The 19,931-nt window shown below is 37.1% G+C and overlaps 2 protein-coding genes and 1 pseudogene across 5 annotated transcripts; 1 reads left to right on the forward strand and 2 right to left on the reverse strand.

Annotated features, from left to right (window-relative positions):
* The first annotated feature begins 10 nt into the window (after nucleotides 1-10).
* LOC122067663 (serine/threonine-protein kinase AFC2-like) lies at nucleotides 11-4,109 on the forward strand. Of its 4 annotated transcripts, XM_042631505.1 has the most exons (11): nucleotides 11-770; nucleotides 1,474-1,500; nucleotides 1,702-1,855; nucleotides 1,978-2,026; nucleotides 2,124-2,238; nucleotides 2,506-2,597; nucleotides 2,794-2,950; nucleotides 3,111-3,175; nucleotides 3,274-3,371; nucleotides 3,489-3,591; nucleotides 3,727-4,109. In XM_042631505.1, exons 2-11 carry the CDS (start codon nucleotides 1,491-1,493, stop codon nucleotides 3,874-3,876), a joined length of 993 nt encoding a protein of 330 aa, XP_042487439.1. In that variant the 5' UTR covers nucleotides 11-770; nucleotides 1,474-1,490; the 3' UTR covers nucleotides 3,877-4,109. The 4 variants fall into 4 exon arrangements, with proteins under 4 accessions (XP_042487439.1, XP_042487438.1, XP_042487442.1 ...); XM_042631504.1 differs by lacking the exon at nucleotides 11-770 and having other exon boundaries at nucleotides 802-1,500; XM_042631508.1 differs by lacking the exons at nucleotides 11-770; nucleotides 2,124-2,238 and having other exon boundaries at nucleotides 805-1,500.
* A 3,004-nt stretch (nucleotides 4,110-7,113) lies between these two features.
* Nucleotides 7,114-9,488, reverse strand: LOC122067665 (annotated as a pseudogene).
* Nucleotides 9,363-14,158, reverse strand: LOC122067667. The gene is made up of 3 exons (XM_042631512.1): nucleotides 13,896-14,158; nucleotides 9,824-9,934; nucleotides 9,363-9,693 (listed from the first exon to the last, which is right to left on the reverse strand). The coding sequence occupies exons 1-3, from the start codon at nucleotides 14,103-14,105 to the stop codon at nucleotides 9,508-9,510; spliced, it is 507 nt and encodes a 168-aa protein (XP_042487446.1). The 5' UTR covers nucleotides 14,106-14,158; the 3' UTR covers nucleotides 9,363-9,507.
* Between the last annotated feature and the right edge of the window lie 5,773 nt (nucleotides 14,159-19,931).

Below are 19,931 nucleotides of genomic sequence, written 5' to 3' on the forward strand. Positions count from 1 at the left end.
ATATATATATTTGTTGCTTTAGCTGAACCTCTATATATCTAAGATTTTCCCGTCGTATTTGGTCAATATTTAAAGCTTAATCGAACTTTTCAGATCTGGCCATGGTTATGTTTTTCCTGCAGATTTGTGGCTTGGATTTATTTTCCCATGCAGAAAATAGATCTTGGGACATGCTTTATTTGTAGGCGGTTCATTGAATTCGAGTAGATCATAGGTCTTTTTGCATGATAATTGTATAGTTTCTGACTTGTTTATTATTATTGGTTAAATGGGGATATTCTTATGATTGAATTCTGTTTAGAGTTCTTAAAACCTGTTAAAGTCCAACTGTTTTTTTTTTTTTTTTTTTTTTTTTTGTTCGTATTGTGCAAATCTTTGTTCATTTTTGTTATGCCATCCTGTCCTTGTTGCAAAGATACTATGGTATTTGGTAAGCTCTATCTATTTCCTTCTGCAAGTTTATTTCTTTATCCTTTATGATTTGTTGACAATGACTTGAGAGATGTTGGAAGAGAATGATGAAGTGAGGGTGAGATTTTAATTATGTTTGTGTGGAATATGAATGGATGGCTGTGTGTAGGCCCAGCCAGGAATATTTTGTGGCCAAGAGGTTGGAAATCTGACAAGCTTTGCACCTTCGAGGGCACCCTCAGACCATACTAGTTCTCTGTTTGTAAAGGGAGTTGCTCGAAATGGTTCTCCCCCATGGCGAGATGATGACAAAGATGGACATTACATTTTTGCGCTTGGAGAAAATTTAACTTCGCGCTGTAATTACACTTGATCACCATTAAAACAATATCTTTATTTTTGTCTGTGTGGATGGATTGTCTGGAAATGACGTTTGAAACTTAAGTAAAATTATCATATTTTTTAGTTGAATCTTGTTTTTTATACTTCAGTATTTTCAGTAGTAATAATTTAAGCCCTGTGACAATTGTTTCTTTTAATGTACTTATGCATTGAATATTTTAATATCATCTAAGTAAACATGTTTGAAAGATTTCTAAACCTACAAGAGTTACTTTTTTTTTTTTTTTTTTACCTTGAATGTTCAATTATGTAGGTTCTAGCTTTGTTGTTTCATTTTGTAGTTTTACAAATTTTTTATAAGCTACTTTTGTCAACATTGCAGTACCATTTTTGCTATCAATTTCACAAATAAGAATCACATTTTTTTATTTTTACCTATACCCTAATTTGTAGGGCTTATTTACACATGCACATGCATGCACCAGTACACACCAATTATGAGGACTGGTTGAACAATTTGTGGAGTTTTTTGAAATTGACCAGCTAGAGTTTTTGAGTATCAACTACTTGTATTGTCCATGTTTCATGGGACAATTTTTTACCATTGTAAAATCCATATGTAATTTACCTTCTGCAAAGTGTTTGGAGCTCTTGTTAACCACTGATCATTAGTTCATACTGACATGTTTATTTTTTTGTTTCTGTTTTCTGTACTTGCAGATCGGATCCACGGGAAAATGGGTGAAGGTAAGTTTCAATTGATTCCCTTTTTCTCTGCCATCCTTATAACCATAGGCATATCTAAATAATTTTACCCCCTATTGGGACTTTTTAGTATTTTTTTTTCTTTCTGTTAATTTATGCCCCCATTAAATATTTTGTCTATCAACATGCAAGGTTAAATTATTTTCACTTACTCAAATGTGAAATTTGTGCTCTCTTCTCCAGGGACCTTTGGTCAGGTCTTAGAATGCTGGGATAGGGAGAGGAAGGAAATGGTTGCCATCAAAATTGTCCGCGGTATAAAGAAATACCGGGAGGCAGCCATGATAGAAATTGAAGTCCTTCAACAGCTTGGAAAACATGATAAGGGGGGCAATCGGTGAGTTTCTTTTATGCGGATTGCATTTGTTTCTTTATAGATGCTTTCCTGCTGATGATCGGTACAATGGTAGATTTAAGGTAGATTTTCTGCAAGTGGTTAAGTGGGTTTATTCTTTGCAGTTGTGTGCAAATACGGAACTGGTTTGACTATCGTAACCATATATGTATTGTAAGTATATGATTGATTTGTGATGACTTGCTTTACCCAATTTCACAAATTTTTTGGGGGTTAAGACTTTGTGGGTGGATTTAAATGGTTTTAACAGGTCTTTGAGAAGCTTGGACCAAGCTTATACGATTTTCTACGGAAAAACAATTATCGCTCATTTCCCATTGATCTAGTCCGTGAGCTTGGCAGACAACTGTTGGAATGTGTAGCATGTGTGTAGTCATTACTTTTGCCCGCTTCTATAAATTTCAGTTTGGATAATGATGTTTACTATTTGGTATTTGGTCTTTTTCCTTGAACTAATTAATGAATTCAGGAGGTTTTCTCCTAGATTCTCTTCTTTGATTTCATTTATATATTGCAGGATCATTTTTGTTCCTTTTTTTTGCTTTGATTATGTTCCTTAATTCATTATCAGATAGAATATTTATTCTAGTTTCAGAAGGTGCTTATTGTTTTTTTTTTCTGGATATTTGCAGTCATGCATGATTTGCGTCTTATACATACCGACTTGAAGCCAGAGAATATACTACTAGTTTCTTCAGATTATGTCAAAGTGCCAGATTACAAGGTATTACGAATTTTCTGAGAATTTATTCCAACCTGTATTTTTTATTGCCATGCTCTTTTATTTTGTATTGCTGTCTGTTTGGTTCTCTTATCTGTTGTTCTGCTGTAACCACCCCCCCCCCCCCCCCCTTTATATGTTTTAATTGGTTATGAATGGGCATTGAATCATCATTATTCACTGTTTTCCCCTGATGCAGGTTTCATCTAGGTCACCCAAAGATGGTTCTTATTTTAAGAGGTTGCCGAAGTCGAGTGCCATTAAGGTGATTGATTTTGGCAGCACAACGTATGAACACCAAGATCATAGCTACATTGTGTCAACGAGGCATTACCGCGCACCTGAGGTTATTCTTGGTATGCTCTTTTTTACATTTTCTGTAGATTAGGTATATTTCAACCAAAAGATATATGGACAAGTCATTTTTTTTTTTTTACAAGTTTAATATGCATGGGATTATTTATCAGTTGGAGGGGATCTCATCTCCTGATTGTTTTACATTGTGTTTCTTTTTAGGTCTAGGTTGGAGCTATCCATGTGATATTTGGAGTGTGGGTTGTATTTTGGTGGAACTCTGCTCTGTAAGTCTTTCTCTTCTCTTTGATATGTAGCTCCCTGATTGGTTTTTGGTTATGAATGTGGATTTTATTTGTCAGTTGCATCTTTCTTTGTTTGCCAGGGTGAAGCACTGTTTCAGACACATGAGAACTTGGAGCATCTTGCCATGATGGAGAGGGTATTAGGTCCAATCCCACAGCACATGTTGAAAAGAATAGAGTGCGTGTCCCTCATTACTGCCTTGAAATTTAAGAAATTTTCTACTATTGTAGGTAGGAAGTTCTATGTAAATTGTTGATTTTTATTTTTCATGATTCTGTGTTTGACTATGGTTAGTCGTCATGCGGAGAAGTATGTTAGAAGAGGAAGAATAGATTGGCCTGAAGGTGCAACTTCAAGAGAGAGCATTAAGGCCGTTTTGAAGCTTCCTCGTCTCCAGGTACTCATCATTTATATATATGCGGATGCATAGACCAGTATCTGTTGGGTATTATTTTTCGTAGAGAAATGCATGTGTGCTGAATTTCATTAAGCTGGTGTTTTGTTTTGCCTGTTTCTGTTCCTGTTCTTGCAGAACCTGGTAATGCAGCATGTAGACCACTCAGCAGGCGATCTCATAGATCTCTTGCAAGGTCTCCTTCGGTATGACCCTGTGGATCGGTTGACTGCTCATGAGGCTCTCAGGCATCCTTTCCTCACGAGGGACAATCACAGGAGAGCTTGAATTGTTTTAACTGTAAACTTAATGGCTGATATGTGGGTGCAGATGATGTGGATATTAGCTGCTTCCCATCTGCAAGTGAAGAACTGGGTGGGACATTGTAAAGAATATAGTGCATTCGGTAATAGATAAATTCTATACTGTTCACAGAAGTGTACCCGGTAGAGGCATCCTCTCTTCGATGTACAAAAATTTCTTGGCAACTTGTTAATTTATAGTGATAATTCTTTCTTTCATCTGTTTTTCCTTTAGTTAAGACACCTGTGATGCACTTGCGTTTGCTAAAGAGCCGGTAAATGACGGTAAATCTATTATTTGCCAAATAGCAGGCAGACGAGGGTATAAATGTGACTAACTTAAATAACACCCATAGTGGTATGTCTTAATGGGTTTGTCTAGTCCGTAACATGGGTAGGTTACAAAAGGTTTGTAAACTACTTGTGGTTACCTAATGGTCATAGAATGTGAAAGAAATGATTGGTTCAAGAGGATTTAAAAAGTAATTTTGTGTTTATATTTTCAATAAAAACTTAAAAGTTGTTAGCACTACTTTTTATGACAGTGTTTAAGAAGGGTAGAAGTGGAATTTTATCTTCAAATAGATCTATCACTACGTTTGGTATCTCAATTTCTCCTCTCTCTAAAGTTCAATGAAAAACTATACTAAAAGGTGGGTGTTTTGGTTGGGTGATTGGTTCTATTGCTTTGAGTAAGGGTGTTTATTATCAATCAAGTGGGTTGGATATAAACTAAGAGAAACGTGAAATGAACCTTTATCAATTTGAGATTTTATCAAATCGGTAAAAAATTGAATTGGACCAGATCAAGCGAATCGAAACTGTAAAAAACCTTATAACAACTTTAAAAAAATTACTAAAAGAGAACATATTATCTACAAGAGGCCATTAAGTCAAGTCAATAAAAACCGAACCGGTCTGAATTGAAATTGAACTTTGATTTCAGTTTGGCCTAATACTAAATAAAATCTAGATCAAAGTGACCAAAATCAGAAATGGATCACATCAATCACAAAAGCCTTATAATCAATCATTCTGAAATAGCCTGGATAGGTATTACTATGGTTGATTTGGATCGAAATTGGTTTATTCACCAATGATTTTAAACATGAAATTGAATATCAAAACAATTCCTCTAGTGATTCCAATTCTAAATTGACCATTTTAGAACTGCCGTAGTTGGATAGTTCACGACCAATTCTAATCCAAATCGGCTAATTCCAGAATTTTAACTCAAAATCAAATAGTAAATTGGTCCATAATGATTCCAGTCTGGATCATATCCGAATCAATCACAAAAATTCTAGAATTGACACTAAATTTTAAAAACCAATAGCTCAATCCCAAAAATCCTAGACATGCCATTCTATAATGATCAGAATTGGGATTGATCCGAACTAGCCACATCAACTAGGGATTTTAAACTTGGAATTGGAGATCGAACTGATCATGGTTTCAAGTATCGGTCTGGGATCGATAGCATCGGCTGAGACCGATCCTCGATCCGGATCGGTTATTTGGATTGTTTCAGGGGTAAAATAGGTAAAAAGTAGTACCTTTTATAAAAAGCAAGGGTAAAATAGACTGATACCCACCGATTCCATCGGATTCAAATCTTTATCGAATCAACATCGACAGAGATCGATACTGATACCGTCCCCAACATCCTTGGAATTGATTCCTATAATTGATCCAATCGAATCAAAATCAAACCGAAAAGAATCCTAGAATCGCCCTCAAATCTTAAGACCCACGATCTAGTCCTATAAACCTTAAAATCGATTTTAAACACCGAATCAGAGATCAAATCAGTAGCTGCCAATATCAATCGAAATTCAAATCAAATTGGAATTGATCAGAATCAATCCCAAAACCCTTAGAATCAAATAAAATATATTATAATTATAAAATTTCACATATCATTATTATAGTAGTACCAAGCCTACGATATTGCTTTACGGAAAAAAAAAAAAAAAGCCTACAATATTGCCATTTGTCATCTTCCTGGATTTTAACTTTATTGAAAACACTAGCATATTTAATATAATTGATTTCTTTGAAGAGAGAGAGAGAGAGAGAGAGAGATGATTAGACCTATCTTACCGACCTCATCTCTAATGCACAACAATAGAAATTATTGCAATATAATTGATACAATAAGTTCTAGGAAGAGGTTTTGTTTTATAAACTTCAAAAAACAAAAATGAAGTCCACCAGAAGTTTTAAACCCTAAAACCCAGAAAAACATTGGACATACCGAGAAGAAAGAGAGCCTTTACCTGACTCACTAGAGATGATCTCGTCGAACTTTATGCCGTAAAAACCAACAAAGGTAACAGAAAGACTCGCGAGGAGGAAGACGATTAGTTGGGGCGAGGGGTTGTTTGGGTTATTTGGGGAAGAGTGTATTCATTTTCAAAAATACCCCTAGTTTTGCCGTTTAAATCAAAGTAACGATTCAAAAAGTTGAGGTTGAATTTATTTTTTTGACCTTAAAAGCAATCACAAAATGACAAAATAATGGAGACACAGTAATTTAGGTGACAAGGTTTTTGTAACCGGATTGGTTACATTTAGACATACCCTATCTTAATGGCATATAGTCGTATACCCTAGTTTTTTTAATGATGGTAATTCAATAAGTTAGTAAAAATGAGATCTATTATTGTGCTTCAATGCTGCATTAAAATGTGACTTAATTTTTGCATAACCTTTGAATACTGTATTCAATATTTACCAAAAAGAAAAAAAGAATACTGTATTCAATAACTTTGTGAATAAAACTCGGTGTGAGAAAGTAATGTTACCTTCACGGTTCACGCCAACCCCCAGACGGTGTGAAAAGACATAAAACAGCCCTGGCACAATTGGGTATTTTCAAGTCCAGACTCCAGATGCATTTGGGCGTTCCGGAGTTCCTCACTCCATATAAATATTATGTAATTCCATTACTCTTTAACATATTTTTATGTATCGATCTCGTATTGGCTTATTATCTATCACAATCGTTATAAATACTAATCCGATGGTGGTATCTATGAAATAGCTTTGAGCCCTAGATTTTACATAAAATCATAAATAAGCGAACTTTTAACCCTTTATCGGACCCTAAATGGATTGATACTGACAATATGTATCGATATTAGTAATGGTATGGGCCACTTGACCAAGGTCGATAACGCATACTAATAGTAGTACAGATTGGTAGTCGTAATAGCATATATTAGTAGTAATCGTAGTATAGGTTGGATTAGAGTAACAATGAGAGTCACAACTAATCGTTGCAACAGCTGTACATGACGGACACAGACATGTCCATAGGGTGGTCACACTCGGTACAGACCAACATTTCCGGGATCATTCCCTCTGTCCCTGGCAAGATGAAGCGATTGCAGTGGTGCGGGGTGTGCAGCTGTTCCAGGTGATCGATGATTGCCCGAATGAAACCCTTAAGAGTCAACGCCTTCCTTCCATTTATTATACTCCTCGAAGCACTTCAAGATAATATCCCCCTTGGCTTTGGCCATATTTTTTTCCCTTCCCTTACCAATCAATGCCCATCCTTGCTCGTTGCCGTCGAAGATGAACATTGTCATGATCTCCTTCATTATAGGGTCGTTCTTGCTGGTCTTGCCTTGTTGCATCTTTGAGTACCACATGCTCTCCAACCGGTTCCAAAAGTACCAGATAAGTGTGAGGTCTTCTCAGCAATAGCTCAGCTTCTCCTTCGTGATGATGTTTATGTTCCTTCTTACTCTCTCCCTCTCCTTTGGGTTGCTCTTCCCCACGTACACCATCTTGAATGGGATATGTGCTGCTTGTGACATTGTTCTAGCAGTCGTCGTGAATTTTCTTATCCAATCTATGTCTTCTCCTCCATACAGAAAAATATATCGTTCTTTCTCATTCACCTGAAAAAAGAAAAAAGGGCTATGGACTAGAAGAAAAAGAAGAATCATCGTAATTATGATATGATGTTTGTTATTGACTCTGGTGGTGTTTACCCAATGGTATAAATCTTCATCAATGCCATCAACCAAGAGTTCAAGGCTCCAAGTCTTAAGACGCCAGAGAGATTCCTCTTTCGTGCTATTGAAAGCAAAGCAACCCTCTACCGCACGGCTTCCCCAGATCCACAACATGTGGTGGGCGTTAGGGTGCTCAATCCTACCATGAGGGCTCAAAACCACAAGGATTGGCTTTTTGTTGAAGTGCCATCTCTCTTTGATGTATTTGATCGTTGTTGGATCAATCAAGGAAGGGTGATGCACTGAGTACCATGGCATAGCTGCCCGCAATCGATCAAATTCTCTCTGCTTTGCTTCAGTCCATGGGAGAGTCTTGTCTACCATGGGGAGCCACACCTCTTGGATGCCAGACTCTGTCCTTGAGTTGATCTCTTTGCTCCTGAAAGGATTAATATATACTGTCCTATTCTCCCTCATCCTGTACATGATCTGGTAAAAAATCGCAAGTTCTTCTCGGGAGATGTCCAAGTCCGATATCAGCAACAATAGAGTCTTATTTCTCAGCACTTCAAGGCCAACCTGCTTGTGTCATAATGGTTTAGCCTAGTTAAACCAAAGATTCAAGTAACATAATACTAGATTGCTAGTGGAGCCGAGTTGAAAGTTGCATAATGTGAATAGGTCGGGGCATAGCTTGAAGAGAGCGGATGAAGTCCTCGTATGAGAACTATCCTAACTATTCTCGTACGGGATTGATCCGCACAAAAGGAATCCACCCAACAATCAACTCTATGTTGGATTTCATTTGTGTGGATCAACCCGTACGGAAATGATTCTGGTACGAGAACCTGATCCACACTCATAGCTTGAACACAGAAAAAAAAGGAGAGAGAGAGAGAGAGAGAGAGAGAGAGAACCCTTGTCCTAGCGGAGCCATTAGACATAAGTGGTTGCAAATCATCCGTTCCATTAAACAATGCCTTTAGAATATTCGTGTTGTCAATATGGACCGTTTCAAAGAGTTGCACTAGCGTATTATAAGCTTCGACTTGTTTCTTCTCATCTACACCACCACGAAGGTATCGAAAAATGAAATATTAGGGGAAGTAACTCGCATCAATTCAATCAACTGAACTCATTATTCACTCACCAATCTGTTGATTGCAAAGATTGAGTTGCTTGGTAAGGTGTTCATGCATGTTGCTGATCTTTTGTGCTAAGCTAAACAACTGATCATCACAAGCTTTTGTGGTCGATGAAATAGATCTGTAATTGTAGTAGTCATAGCAGATATTCAGAATCATTTTTTCATGCATCAAATCATTTAAGAGGAAAAAAAAGGCTAAGCCTAACAGAGGGGAATCGACAATGGAGAAGAATGAGAGGGAGATATGAAATTGACATACTCATGATCCAAACCAATGAGGCCAATGACCTGGGATATGCAGACGACGATGCTCTTGATGGTCCAATAAACAGCAACGAGGATGAGGTTGCTGGCCACCGACATGGGTGGTTGGTCAGGGGAGATGTACTGAAGTGGCAGCTCTTGGATTTGGACGATGCACTTGGTCATATTGAACATTACTTTGATAAGGCTCCAGAGCGCTTCAAACTTAGGCCTCAACATCTTAGATTGCTCAAATATGTCAAGTAATTGCTTCAACAATGCAATGGACTTGGCCAACGGATGAATCCCGCAGAGTTCTGCCACCAGCCAAAACTCCCCATAAGTGACAGCAAAAGCGGCAAAGACCACCACCACCTTGGCATCCCAGGAGAATTTTGATAAGGACTTGAATAATGCCCCCGTTGTCGAGTGCACATCCCCAACCCTAGAGAAGCATTTTCTAGATATTTGTTAATGATAAACATGGTAAGTAACATGTATGTTTTCCTACTTCGACGTGTGTTGTGAGTACTTGTGTGTGAGCATTTTACAAAAGAGTACACTGTATATCTAACCTCATTGGAGATCTTGTGTATGGCATAAGCCAATGCTTCAAGCATGCCCATGAAGTCGACCTGTTGGATCTTCTCATCCAAGCTTTTCATGTTTAAACAAACTTGCGGTTCCTATGCACAATTTATCTATTTATTTTAAATCATACAAAATTAAGTACAAACATAAAAACATAAGCAAATATTAAAGAAGAAAAGTAAGACAAAAAAAGATGATAATTTACATGAATATTGGTCCGTTTGATAGTGGTGGAGTGCCATAGGATTTCCTCGATGAGTTAAAAAAAAAAAATCAAATCAAAATGGTCGGCAAAGCTACCAACCACTCCATGATCTTCACTTCTCCAGTGTCACGCGTGAAGCATGCACATGCGGTGATCTTAGGAGGCCACTCTTGTGGACCCCAACCCAAAGGGTAACTCTTTGTCGGATGGGATCATGCCTGAAAAGATTGCTTCATGGTTCTCATGGGTCTCAGTCTTTCCTAATTCACTTGTGCTGCAGGGTCTTTTATGGATCCAAGGTAGGGGTTGCACTTTGACTGGCAAGCCCAAGCCCGCCTAAGACCACGGGCTGAGTAGGGCTGAGAATTCGATGCCCTGGATAGGGCCAACTAGAAGGCTTCAAATTTGGCTTGACCCGATCTTATATTTATATAATTATAAATGAAAATATAGGAAATGATAGGATTTTTTTTTTTTTTTAACAGTCAAATAGCATCAACTTCTTTGCTTCTACATGGGGTGATAGTGGTCCCACAATTTCAATATTTTTCTTTAAATACTAAACATTATCTTAAGATTAGGATTGGGATCCTAACTAAGCAGCGTACTGATCCAAATTTAATCATCTCATGGATGTAACATTTTGATGCGCAAAAGATGCTAATAAGAGGTAGGGGCCGATGGTTTTAGTTGTGTCCCTCACACATATATGCTCCAAGTAGGGTGTCAAGAGTCTAGTTGAATCGGTTTTGGTTAGGCTGAAGTACTAGGCCCTTAATTGGCACTATCTAGTCCGGATCGAAACGAAACTGATAAGTTCTTGGTCTTTAAAATGAAAATTGAAACCGTTAAACTATTGATCCAGTCACTTTTACTCTTGAGTGTCATTCTTTTATCCGTGTAACAATGGAAGGTGACGTTTTCAAAAACCACGAGTAAATATTAGTTATCCATTTTTATGGTTCTTTTAATTTAAAACTATCGTCTAATTCCACTTAGAGTTTAGAAAGTGCATAGTAATATCCAGGGAACTGGTACATATGCTCGGACACATACGGAATGTGTGTCCGTGCAAAAAAAGGTATTTGATTGAATTAGGCTATAAATTTTGAAATTGCCTAAAACTGTTAAAAAATCGGGACCAGATTATCCCATTGTTAATTGAGGATCAGATCTTAATTGTGGGTCTTTTAGTATATGAGATGATTCTGGGATTGATCCCCTTGGGATCCAAACTAGTAAGGAGTAGCGTTGGTAATCGATTAACTGATGTTGATGACTGAATTCATATTCGATATCTATTTATGATAAACAATTTGGAATAGACAATATCCAAAAATGAATTAAATAATTGTATTCAAATTTGATTACAGTTTTAACACATTCTGTACGGGACAAATGTATCAATTTTGAATATTAAATTTGATAAATGGATTCGAATACAAATATCATCATCTTCAAAGTGAAATGAAGTAAAGAATCGAACTTTTCTGATTTCAATTGTGAGGCAAGTTAAGTATAACACACTAAACACCCAAAAAAAAAAGCATTACCCTAAACAGAATTTGGATTCCATCTCCTTTAAATTAGTTTTCTTTGCAGCACTTTAAAATTTGGATTCCAATCTTCTTTAAAAATGGTTTCCTTGGTTGCACTTTTCCTTCTTTATGATGAAGTTTGAAGACTCTCATCCTTTATACTTCTGATCTCTTATCGTAATAGTTTCACTGCAAACCAGTCAGGGATTCTGACTTGAAAAAGTCCATGATTTCTTTAAAAGTGCCTTCTTTAAGCCATTCCTCTATATTGTGGTATCAAACAAATGTAAAGCATTTGTGTACCTTTAATTATGCCAATTAAAATTCTCACTGGGAAACACACCAGAATTAATGGTGTTTGGATCGAAAAGGCAAAAAGGAGAAGAAGATCAAGGCAAAAAAGATGATAATTTACATGAATATTGGTACGTTCGAGAGTGGTGGAGTGCAAGAGGATTTCCTAGATGAGTTGGAGATGGAGTCTGACGTCAACCTTGTGGAAACTGTGATCAGCATGAGTAGCCAGGATCTGCTTCATCATCTCATTATCGTTTGAAGTGATAAACTAATTGTCACCCTCACCCTGTTGTTGCTGTGGCACCATTAGTTTTTGCTGCTGCTGTAGCATCCTTGAAATGAGAATGGTTTCCATCGTCCTCAACTTCTTTTATTATTTCTCTTGGTATATCCAAATCGAAGAACTTGAGTATGAGTTGTTCAAAAACTAGCTAGAGCCATGGATGAGACAAACAATTGAATTTAGATATTGGATTTGGGAAATGGATTCGAATTTAATTCGATTGATTTATATCCCCATCCAAAAATAAAAACAGTTGAAAGTGTTTTAGGCATAGAAGACTAACTGCTCCCCAATAGGCCATCATTTTGCTGTAGAAACGTAACCGAAAAACGATACAGAAGATAATGGAAAAACAAGAACAAAAAATGCATACAAGTTTATGAGGTTTGGCAAGATGGCCTACGTCCTCGGTGAGATGAGATTCTACTTCACTATCAATGGAGAATAGAGTTACATCGCTCGTCCTCACACCTCTCTTAAATTATTTGCATTATAAATAAAGAAAACCTCGCTCCAAATATATAGCGAAAAACCCTAATCCAAAAAGTACAAAACTACCCTCAAATAAAATATTCGAGGAGGTTGCGCCCCCTAAACTCCCACTATGGAGCGGAACCGTCGTCCTGCCTATCGAGGCACCTACCAGTACTCCTTGGATTAAACTGCAATGGAATGCAAAACATCGTACACCAATATTTTGCATCCCCCACTCAAAAGCGAAAATAGTTGAAAGTGTTTTAGGCATAGAAGACCAACTACTACCCAATAGGCCATCATTTTGCATCCCCCATCCATAAGCTAAAACAATTGAAAGCTTTTTAAGGCACAGAAGACCAACTGTTCCCCCAAGAGGCCTTCATTTTAGCCAATTGATAGTCTCAAGAGTATAGTGAGCATCGCCATAAAGAAAAATAACTGTCAAAAATAGTTGTCGCGAGCACTTGGTAGGCCAGAGTGAAGTAAGTAGGAGCTCTACAAGATGATTAGTGGGAAGGAAATTTAAAGGGTAAGTAAGGAATCAAACTTTCTGATTTAAATTATGAGGCAAGTTTAGCATAACACAAAAAAAAAAAAAAAAAAANTACAATCTATCTTTTTCATGAAGAACCGATCTTCCAAAAATGTCATTTTCATTACAAAAAATGCCCTCGAATATAAATAAGCCAATTTTGCCAGTTTTGACCTAGAAACCCGCACCACCTATTAATGATGTATTAAACCACTCCATGCATACCAAGCTGCTCTGTTATCTCATCGGTGACACTGGACACTGTCATGTCATCATTTTCATCCACGTCACCCAAACTGGCCACATCATCACCGCCACGTGGCCGAGTTGCCAACAAGGACAACCATAAAACAACAGAGTGCACATCCCCAACCCTAGAGAAGCATTTTCTAGATATCTGTCAATGATAAACATGGTAAGTAACATGTATGTTTTCCTACTTCGATGTGTCTTGTGAGTACTTGTGTGTGAGCATTTTACAAAAGAGTACACTGTATATCTAACCTCATTGGAGATCTTGTGTATCGCATAAGCCAATGCTTCAAGCATGCCCATGAAGTTGACCTTTTGGATCTTCTCATCTAAGCTTTTCATGTTTAAACAAACTTGCGGATCCTATGCACAATTTATTTATTTATTTTAAATCATACAAAATTAAGTACAAACATAAAAACATAAACAAATATTAAAGAAGAAGAGTAAGACAAAAAATATGATAATTTACATGAATATTGGTCCGTTTGAGAGTGGTGGAGTGCCATAGGATTTTCTCGATGAGTTGGATATGGTGCCTAACGTCGACCTTGTGGCAACTGTGATCAGCATGGGTGGCTAAGATCTGCTTCATCATTTCATTGTCGTTTGAGATGATGAACTGATTGTTATCCTCACCTTGTTGCGGCTGTGGCATCTTTGAAATTGGAGTGGTTTCCATTTTCCTAAACTAGTTCTCTTCTTTCTCTTGGTGTATCCAAGGCGAAGAAGAACTTGAGGATGAATTGTCCTATAACAAGCTAGAGCGATGTATCCCACCTTTATAGCCACTAAAAGGAATCAAGGAGATGTCCACATGCATGTCATGGTTGTAGATATCGGGAAACAGATATTCGATTTTTTTTTTTTTTTTTTTTTGAAAAGTCAAATAGCATCAACTTCTTTGCTTCTACATGGGGTTAGATAGTGGTCCCACAATTTCAATATTTTTCTTTAAATACTAAACATTATCTTAAGATTAGGATTGGGATCCTAACTAAGCAGCGCACTGATCCAAATTTAATCATCTCATGGATGTAACATTTTGATGCGCAAAAGATGCTAATAAGAGGTAGGGGTCGATGGTTTTAGTTGTGTCCCTCACACATATATGCTCCAAATAGGGTGTCAAGGGTCTAGTTGAATCGGTTTTGGTTAGGCTGAAGTACTAGGCCCTTAATTGGCACTATCTAGTCCGGATCGAAACCAAACTGATAAGTTCTTGGTCTTTAAAATGAAAATTGAAACCGTTAAACTATTGATCCAGTCACTTTCACTCTTGAGTGTCATTCTTTTATTGGTTATCATTTTTAAAATGGATTGTTATCCGTGTAACAATGAAAGGTAACGTTTTCAAAAACCACAAGTAAATATTAGTTATCCATTTTTATGGTTCTTTTAATTTGAAACTATCGTCTAATTCCACTTAGAGTTTAGAGAGTGCATAGTAATATCCAGGGAACTGGTACATATGCGCAGACACATACGGAATGTGTGTCCGTACAAAAAATGGTATTTGATTGAATTAGACTATAAATTTTAAAATTGCCTAAAACTGTTAAGAAATCGGGACTAGATTATCCCATTGTTAATTGAGGATCAGATCTTAATTGTGGGTCTTTTAGTATATGAGATGATTCTGGGATTGATCCCCTTGGGATCCAAACTAGTAAGGAGCTGTAGTGTTGGTAATCGATTAACTGATGTTGATAACTGAATTCATATTCGATATCTATTTATGATAAACAATTTGGAATAGATAATATCCAAAAATGAATTAAATAATTGTATTCAAATTTGATTACAGTTTTAACACATTCTGTACGGGACAAATGTATCAATTTTGAATATTAAATTTGACAAATGGATTCGAATACAAATATCATCATATTCAAAGTGAAATAAAGTAAAGAATCGAACTTTTCTGATTTCAATTGTGAGGCAAGTTAAGTATAACACACTAAACAAACCAAAAAAAAAAAAAAAAAAAAAGCATCACCCTAATGATCATTTGGATTCCATCTCCTTTAAAATTAGTTTCCTTTGTTATACTTTAGAATTTGGATTCCAATCTATTTCAAAAATAGTTTCCTTTGTTGCACTTTTCCTTCTTTATGAAGTTTGAAGACTCTCATCCTTCTTCCTTTTGATCTCCTATCTGCTACAAATCAACCAGAGATTCAGACTCCAAAATGTCCACGATATCCTGAAGAGTGCCTTCTTTAAACCATCCTTTAATACTGTGGTGTCAAACAAGTGTAAAGCATAACATTTGTGCACCTATAATTATGCCAATTAAAAGTTTCAGTGGGAAACACACCATAATTAATGGTGCGATTTTGGATCGAAAATGCAAATCTTATAATATAGATTCTGATGTAACCAAATCCCATGTAATTTATATGTTCATATGGACCTGTGAGCTAACTCTAAAGTTTTCCTGGAGTTAATTCGCAAGACCTATTTTTCAACTAATGATTTCCCTATATTTAATATTTGCTTTCATCAATTTCATGTAACATTTTCATATATATGGGCTAGTGTCCAGTCATTGAATAGGTATGAACTACTTGGATGAATGTTGATTGATAACATGATCGGATGAAGCCCTATGCGACAGGTGGTCTCCTTAATAAATAGTAAACTCCATTGCCAGTTTGAGACTGATTTTAACTTCTCCATCATTCTAGATTCAGAGAGGTCTCAAAATTTTTAAGAACTTTGACATCCAATGGACTTCTCTGTCATGGCAAATCTGTTAAACCCAAAACCGAGATGTCTTTAATCATGTAAATCTCAACTTCCAAGGCATGCACCATGGAAACCTTCAAGAGATGGGTGAAAGAAAGCAACATTGCTTCAAGCAAAACAGCCTAACCAAGCTCCATCAGCCTCTCTACCTTTATACTCTATTAAAAAGCAGGGGTAAATTCTTCCGATATGGTCCAATCCAGGCGATCTGGATTAGTATCGATCGATCCGATTTTTAAAACCTTGCTTAGAGATCGATCTCAATACTAAATTGATAGGGTATCAGTGAGACAGCTATGAACCCTAGTTGGAGCGGAGTAAAGGTGTGTGTGTGTGAGTGAGAGAGAGAGAGAGAGAGAGAGAGAGAGACTGAGAGAGCCATGGGTGCTCTGGTACAAACCACCATCTCTTTGCTTCGCTTCGGTCCATGGGAGGGATCTGTCCACCACGGGGAGCCACACCACTCCGTACCAAAACCAGGAAATCACAAATAGAGGGGATTAATGGACATTGCCACATTGGTTAGAAGAGAGGGAGATATGAAATGACATACTCGTGATCGATCCAAACCAATAAGCTAGGCCAATGATCTCGGACACGCATGTGACGAAGCTCCCGATGGTCCAGTAAACAGTAGTGGGAATGTGGGTGGTGGCCACCGACAGGGGTGGTTGGTTGGGAGGAGATCTACTGAGGCGGCAGCTCGTGCAACTGGACGATGCACTTGGTAACGTTGAGCATGGCTTTTAAAAGGCCCCAACAGTGCTTCAAACTTAGGCCTCAGCTTCTTCGATTGCTCAAATATATTGGGTAATTGCTACATGAATATTGAAAGAAGATGATATAAGACAAAAAAGATTATAATTTACATGGATATTGGTGCGTTCGAGAGTGGTAGAGTGCCAGTGGATTTTCTTGATGAGTTGGAGATGGGGACTGCGATTGACCTTGTGGAAATTGTGATCGCATGAGTGCTCGTTAACTTGTTTTCTTCTTTCTCTTGGGGTATCCAAGGCAAAGAAGAACTTGAGGATGATGAAGCAAATCCTGGCCACCCATGCTGATCACAATTTCCACAAGGTCGATCAAGCTCCTCAACTTGTTTTCTTCTTTCTCTTGGTGTATCCAAGTAACGCAGTGGATCTTTTTCCTTCTTTTGTTTTTTTGTGTTTCAACCTCAACTTATATAATCATTAAAAGGGAGGAGTGTCTTGTAGGGAACCAAAATTTGGAATAAAGTCAAACTGAATCCACTTTGCTTCTATATGGGGTTTGGCATTGATCCCACGGTCCTAATATTTAGCCTCCTTTACATTCTTAAATATTTGTGATCATTATGAAAATAGAAAACTAGAAACTCTATGACTAGGTCGAAGGAACGGAATCAAGTAAATTTTGGTTCTTCCATTTTGGTTTTGATTTTATTTTCCTTTAGATGAGATGAGTACCTTATGCATATGGTAGGCGCTCGAAACCAGTACTAAAAGCTTGCACTTGCAAATCATGTTGTCTTGTTATAGTTTTTTGTTATGTTTGGTATCTAATTGGTGCGCCGGAGTGTATTATTCTGATGTTTGAATACATTCCTATGCTGATGTACATAAGTTATTTTAGTTTTTTGTTGGATAGACTTTCTGATAAATGATCTGATGATAGCTTTTTTTCCTAGAGATGGTCTGATGATATAAATCCACTTTTAGGTCAGCAACTATAAAGGCTTGAGACTTGCTAGCTTGTTGCACCATGGGATCGAGCTTTCCTGAGTGCTAGCTTGTTTCTTGATCTTACTCATGCAGGCAAAATTTGCTAAAATGACTACTTTGTGGACATGTTGAAAAAAAATTTCCTCAAAAATCTTTGTTTTCTAACGAGTCTCTGTTAGTGAGTTGCAAGAAGCACATTCACATGACTCTTAGGCTTGTCGTTAATTTCATTGGTCTTAAAATCAATATAGTACTGCGAGAGTAAGTTGTATTTCTCTTTTGGTGATTCATTTGACATGTTTATCTTCTGATAAATTTCTTTCCTGTATGCCACGCCCGTTCACGTAGAACTGTGATTGGTTTTCTGTTCATTTGAGGTTTCTCAATGAAGTTGGAAAGTCATTTACTAGGAAAACCATTCATGGCCTGCTTGTAGGTTGTTGATCCATTTTGTTGGTGAATCCATATTACAAATGTGTTATTGGCAATGACGTACATATTATGCTAGAGCCACGATGAAGGGTAACAACTTCTCAATTTGTTCCAATCTCTGAGCTAATGGCTGTTAATATGACGATGGAATATGGTATTCAATTACATAGAGTGGGAAGGTGTCTGCTCTTGGGCATGAGCTGTTTGTACTTTTTCTTTTGGTAGGAAGCTGTATGTACTTCAAATGAAGACAAGAATCGTATATACTCCTGTTCATGAATGTGTTTCCTTATATGAATTACTTATATTTGTGTATATTCCACATCTTTTGTGTCCATTGAGCACCACCATACTTCCCTTTTGGGTTCTGCTTGGGACAGTTTTAAGCAGAACACAAGTGTGATGGGCTGATGGTGCTCAGAAAAATAAAGATCTGTTGCTGTTAGTAGTACTGCTGCAACTGGTGGAGTTACCCAGATCTGTTCTCTTGCTTGGAGTTGTACTTTCATTTATCACTCACATATTCCTATTTCCTGCAGGTTAATTTCAGACTTGGCAGTTTGATTGTTTCATCTACAATAGGTAGCATTACTTATTCCTGTTTGGATCAACCGGTTTGTATCCTCATAACCTTGACTCCCTCATAATCTTGACTCCTAACTCCTTTCATTGGGTTTTTGGCATCATCTTGAAATCTGTTTCTGTTTGGTTTACCCTTTATTAAAAAGCCCATCTTTGTATTTTAATTTCTTTTACGTCAACTAGTGACATTTTATTGTTGATTATCTATTATCTGGTTCTATTATTGGACCAGGGGGTTTGAATTTTATCACTTAAACAGTACAGGTATGCCATTGTTTTGGTTCTGTATTTGGATTATTTAAGAATTGCTCTGTTCTCATTTTTTCCTAGTGATTGCCCTATGTAGTCTTGGTTTCCAGTCAAGATTAGGTATATCTGGGAGATGATATGTAGTACCTGGTGTAGGAGCGACTACTTGGTAACCTGTTGTTGTGAAACACTTGGGTGTAGTTCCTACAAAATTCTTATAATGCACAGGCTTAAAAAGGTATTTTGGGGATCCAAAACAATGCAACAAATATATATACATGGCAAGGCTATCCCAACTAAATAGGTAAACATGCTTAAAATGGTAACTGTGACTTGGGATTCAATCAAGTGTCTATGCAGAAACAGGGCATGATTAAAAAAAAATGGAAACTGAAAACTATGTTTTGGCAGAACTTTCCTTGCAGGTGGTTAGGTGGTAGGTCATCCTCCTATGGCTAGATGTCAACTATTGAGCATGATGCTAAGATATTTCATGCGATAGGATTAGAACCTTTCTTGATCTAATTCTTTAAGATGACATCATTTGCTAAGCTTCTGTCTATGGCATTGACATATTAGCTCTGGTGAATTTTCACTGTAGCTCCAGGGCCATCTTATGTAAATCAAAAAGGACTACCAAGATATTGCTTGATTGAGCTTTATAAAACAACTAGGAATTGTTTCTCTTGTGGTACTTCATACGCATCTCTTCAATTAGGATGATTCTCATTCTGGTTTCTATCTTCTCACCATCTTTCTTTCTTTCCCTGTTATGCTCTTGCTTGCACAAG

Source organism: Macadamia integrifolia, unplaced genomic scaffold, assembly GCF_013358625.1.
Source record: "Macadamia integrifolia cultivar HAES 741 unplaced genomic scaffold, SCU_Mint_v3 scaffold3047, whole genome shotgun sequence".
In the NCBI taxonomy this organism is placed as follows: domain Eukaryota; kingdom Viridiplantae; phylum Streptophyta; class Magnoliopsida; order Proteales; family Proteaceae; genus Macadamia; species Macadamia integrifolia.

Bases quoted from the DNA above. Each gene is read 5' to 3' on its own strand.
- LOC122067667 (XM_042631512.1), bottom strand. From the start codon at position 14,105: ATGGAAACCACTCCAATTTCAAAGATGCCACAGCCGCAACAAGGTGAG. The intron at 9,935-13,895 runs GTAAATTATCAT...AATTGTGCATAG, and splicing joins TCAAACGGACCAATATTCAT to GAACCGCAAGTTTGTTTAAA. The intron at 9,694-9,823 runs GTTAGATATACA...ATGCTTCTCTAG, and splicing joins TACACAAGATCTCCAATGAG to GGTTGGGGATGTGCACTCGA.
- LOC122067663 (XM_042631504.1), top strand. From the start codon at position 1,437: ATGTTTATTTTTTTGTTTCTGTTTTCTGTACTTGCAGATCGGATCCAC. The intron at 1,501-1,701 runs GTAAGTTTCAAT...TCTCTTCTCCAG, and splicing joins CCACGGGAAAATGGGTGAAG to GGACCTTTGGTCAGGTCTTA. The intron at 3,372-3,488 runs GTGCGTGTCCCT...GACTATGGTTAG, and splicing joins CACATGTTGAAAAGAATAGA to TCGTCATGCGGAGAAGTATG.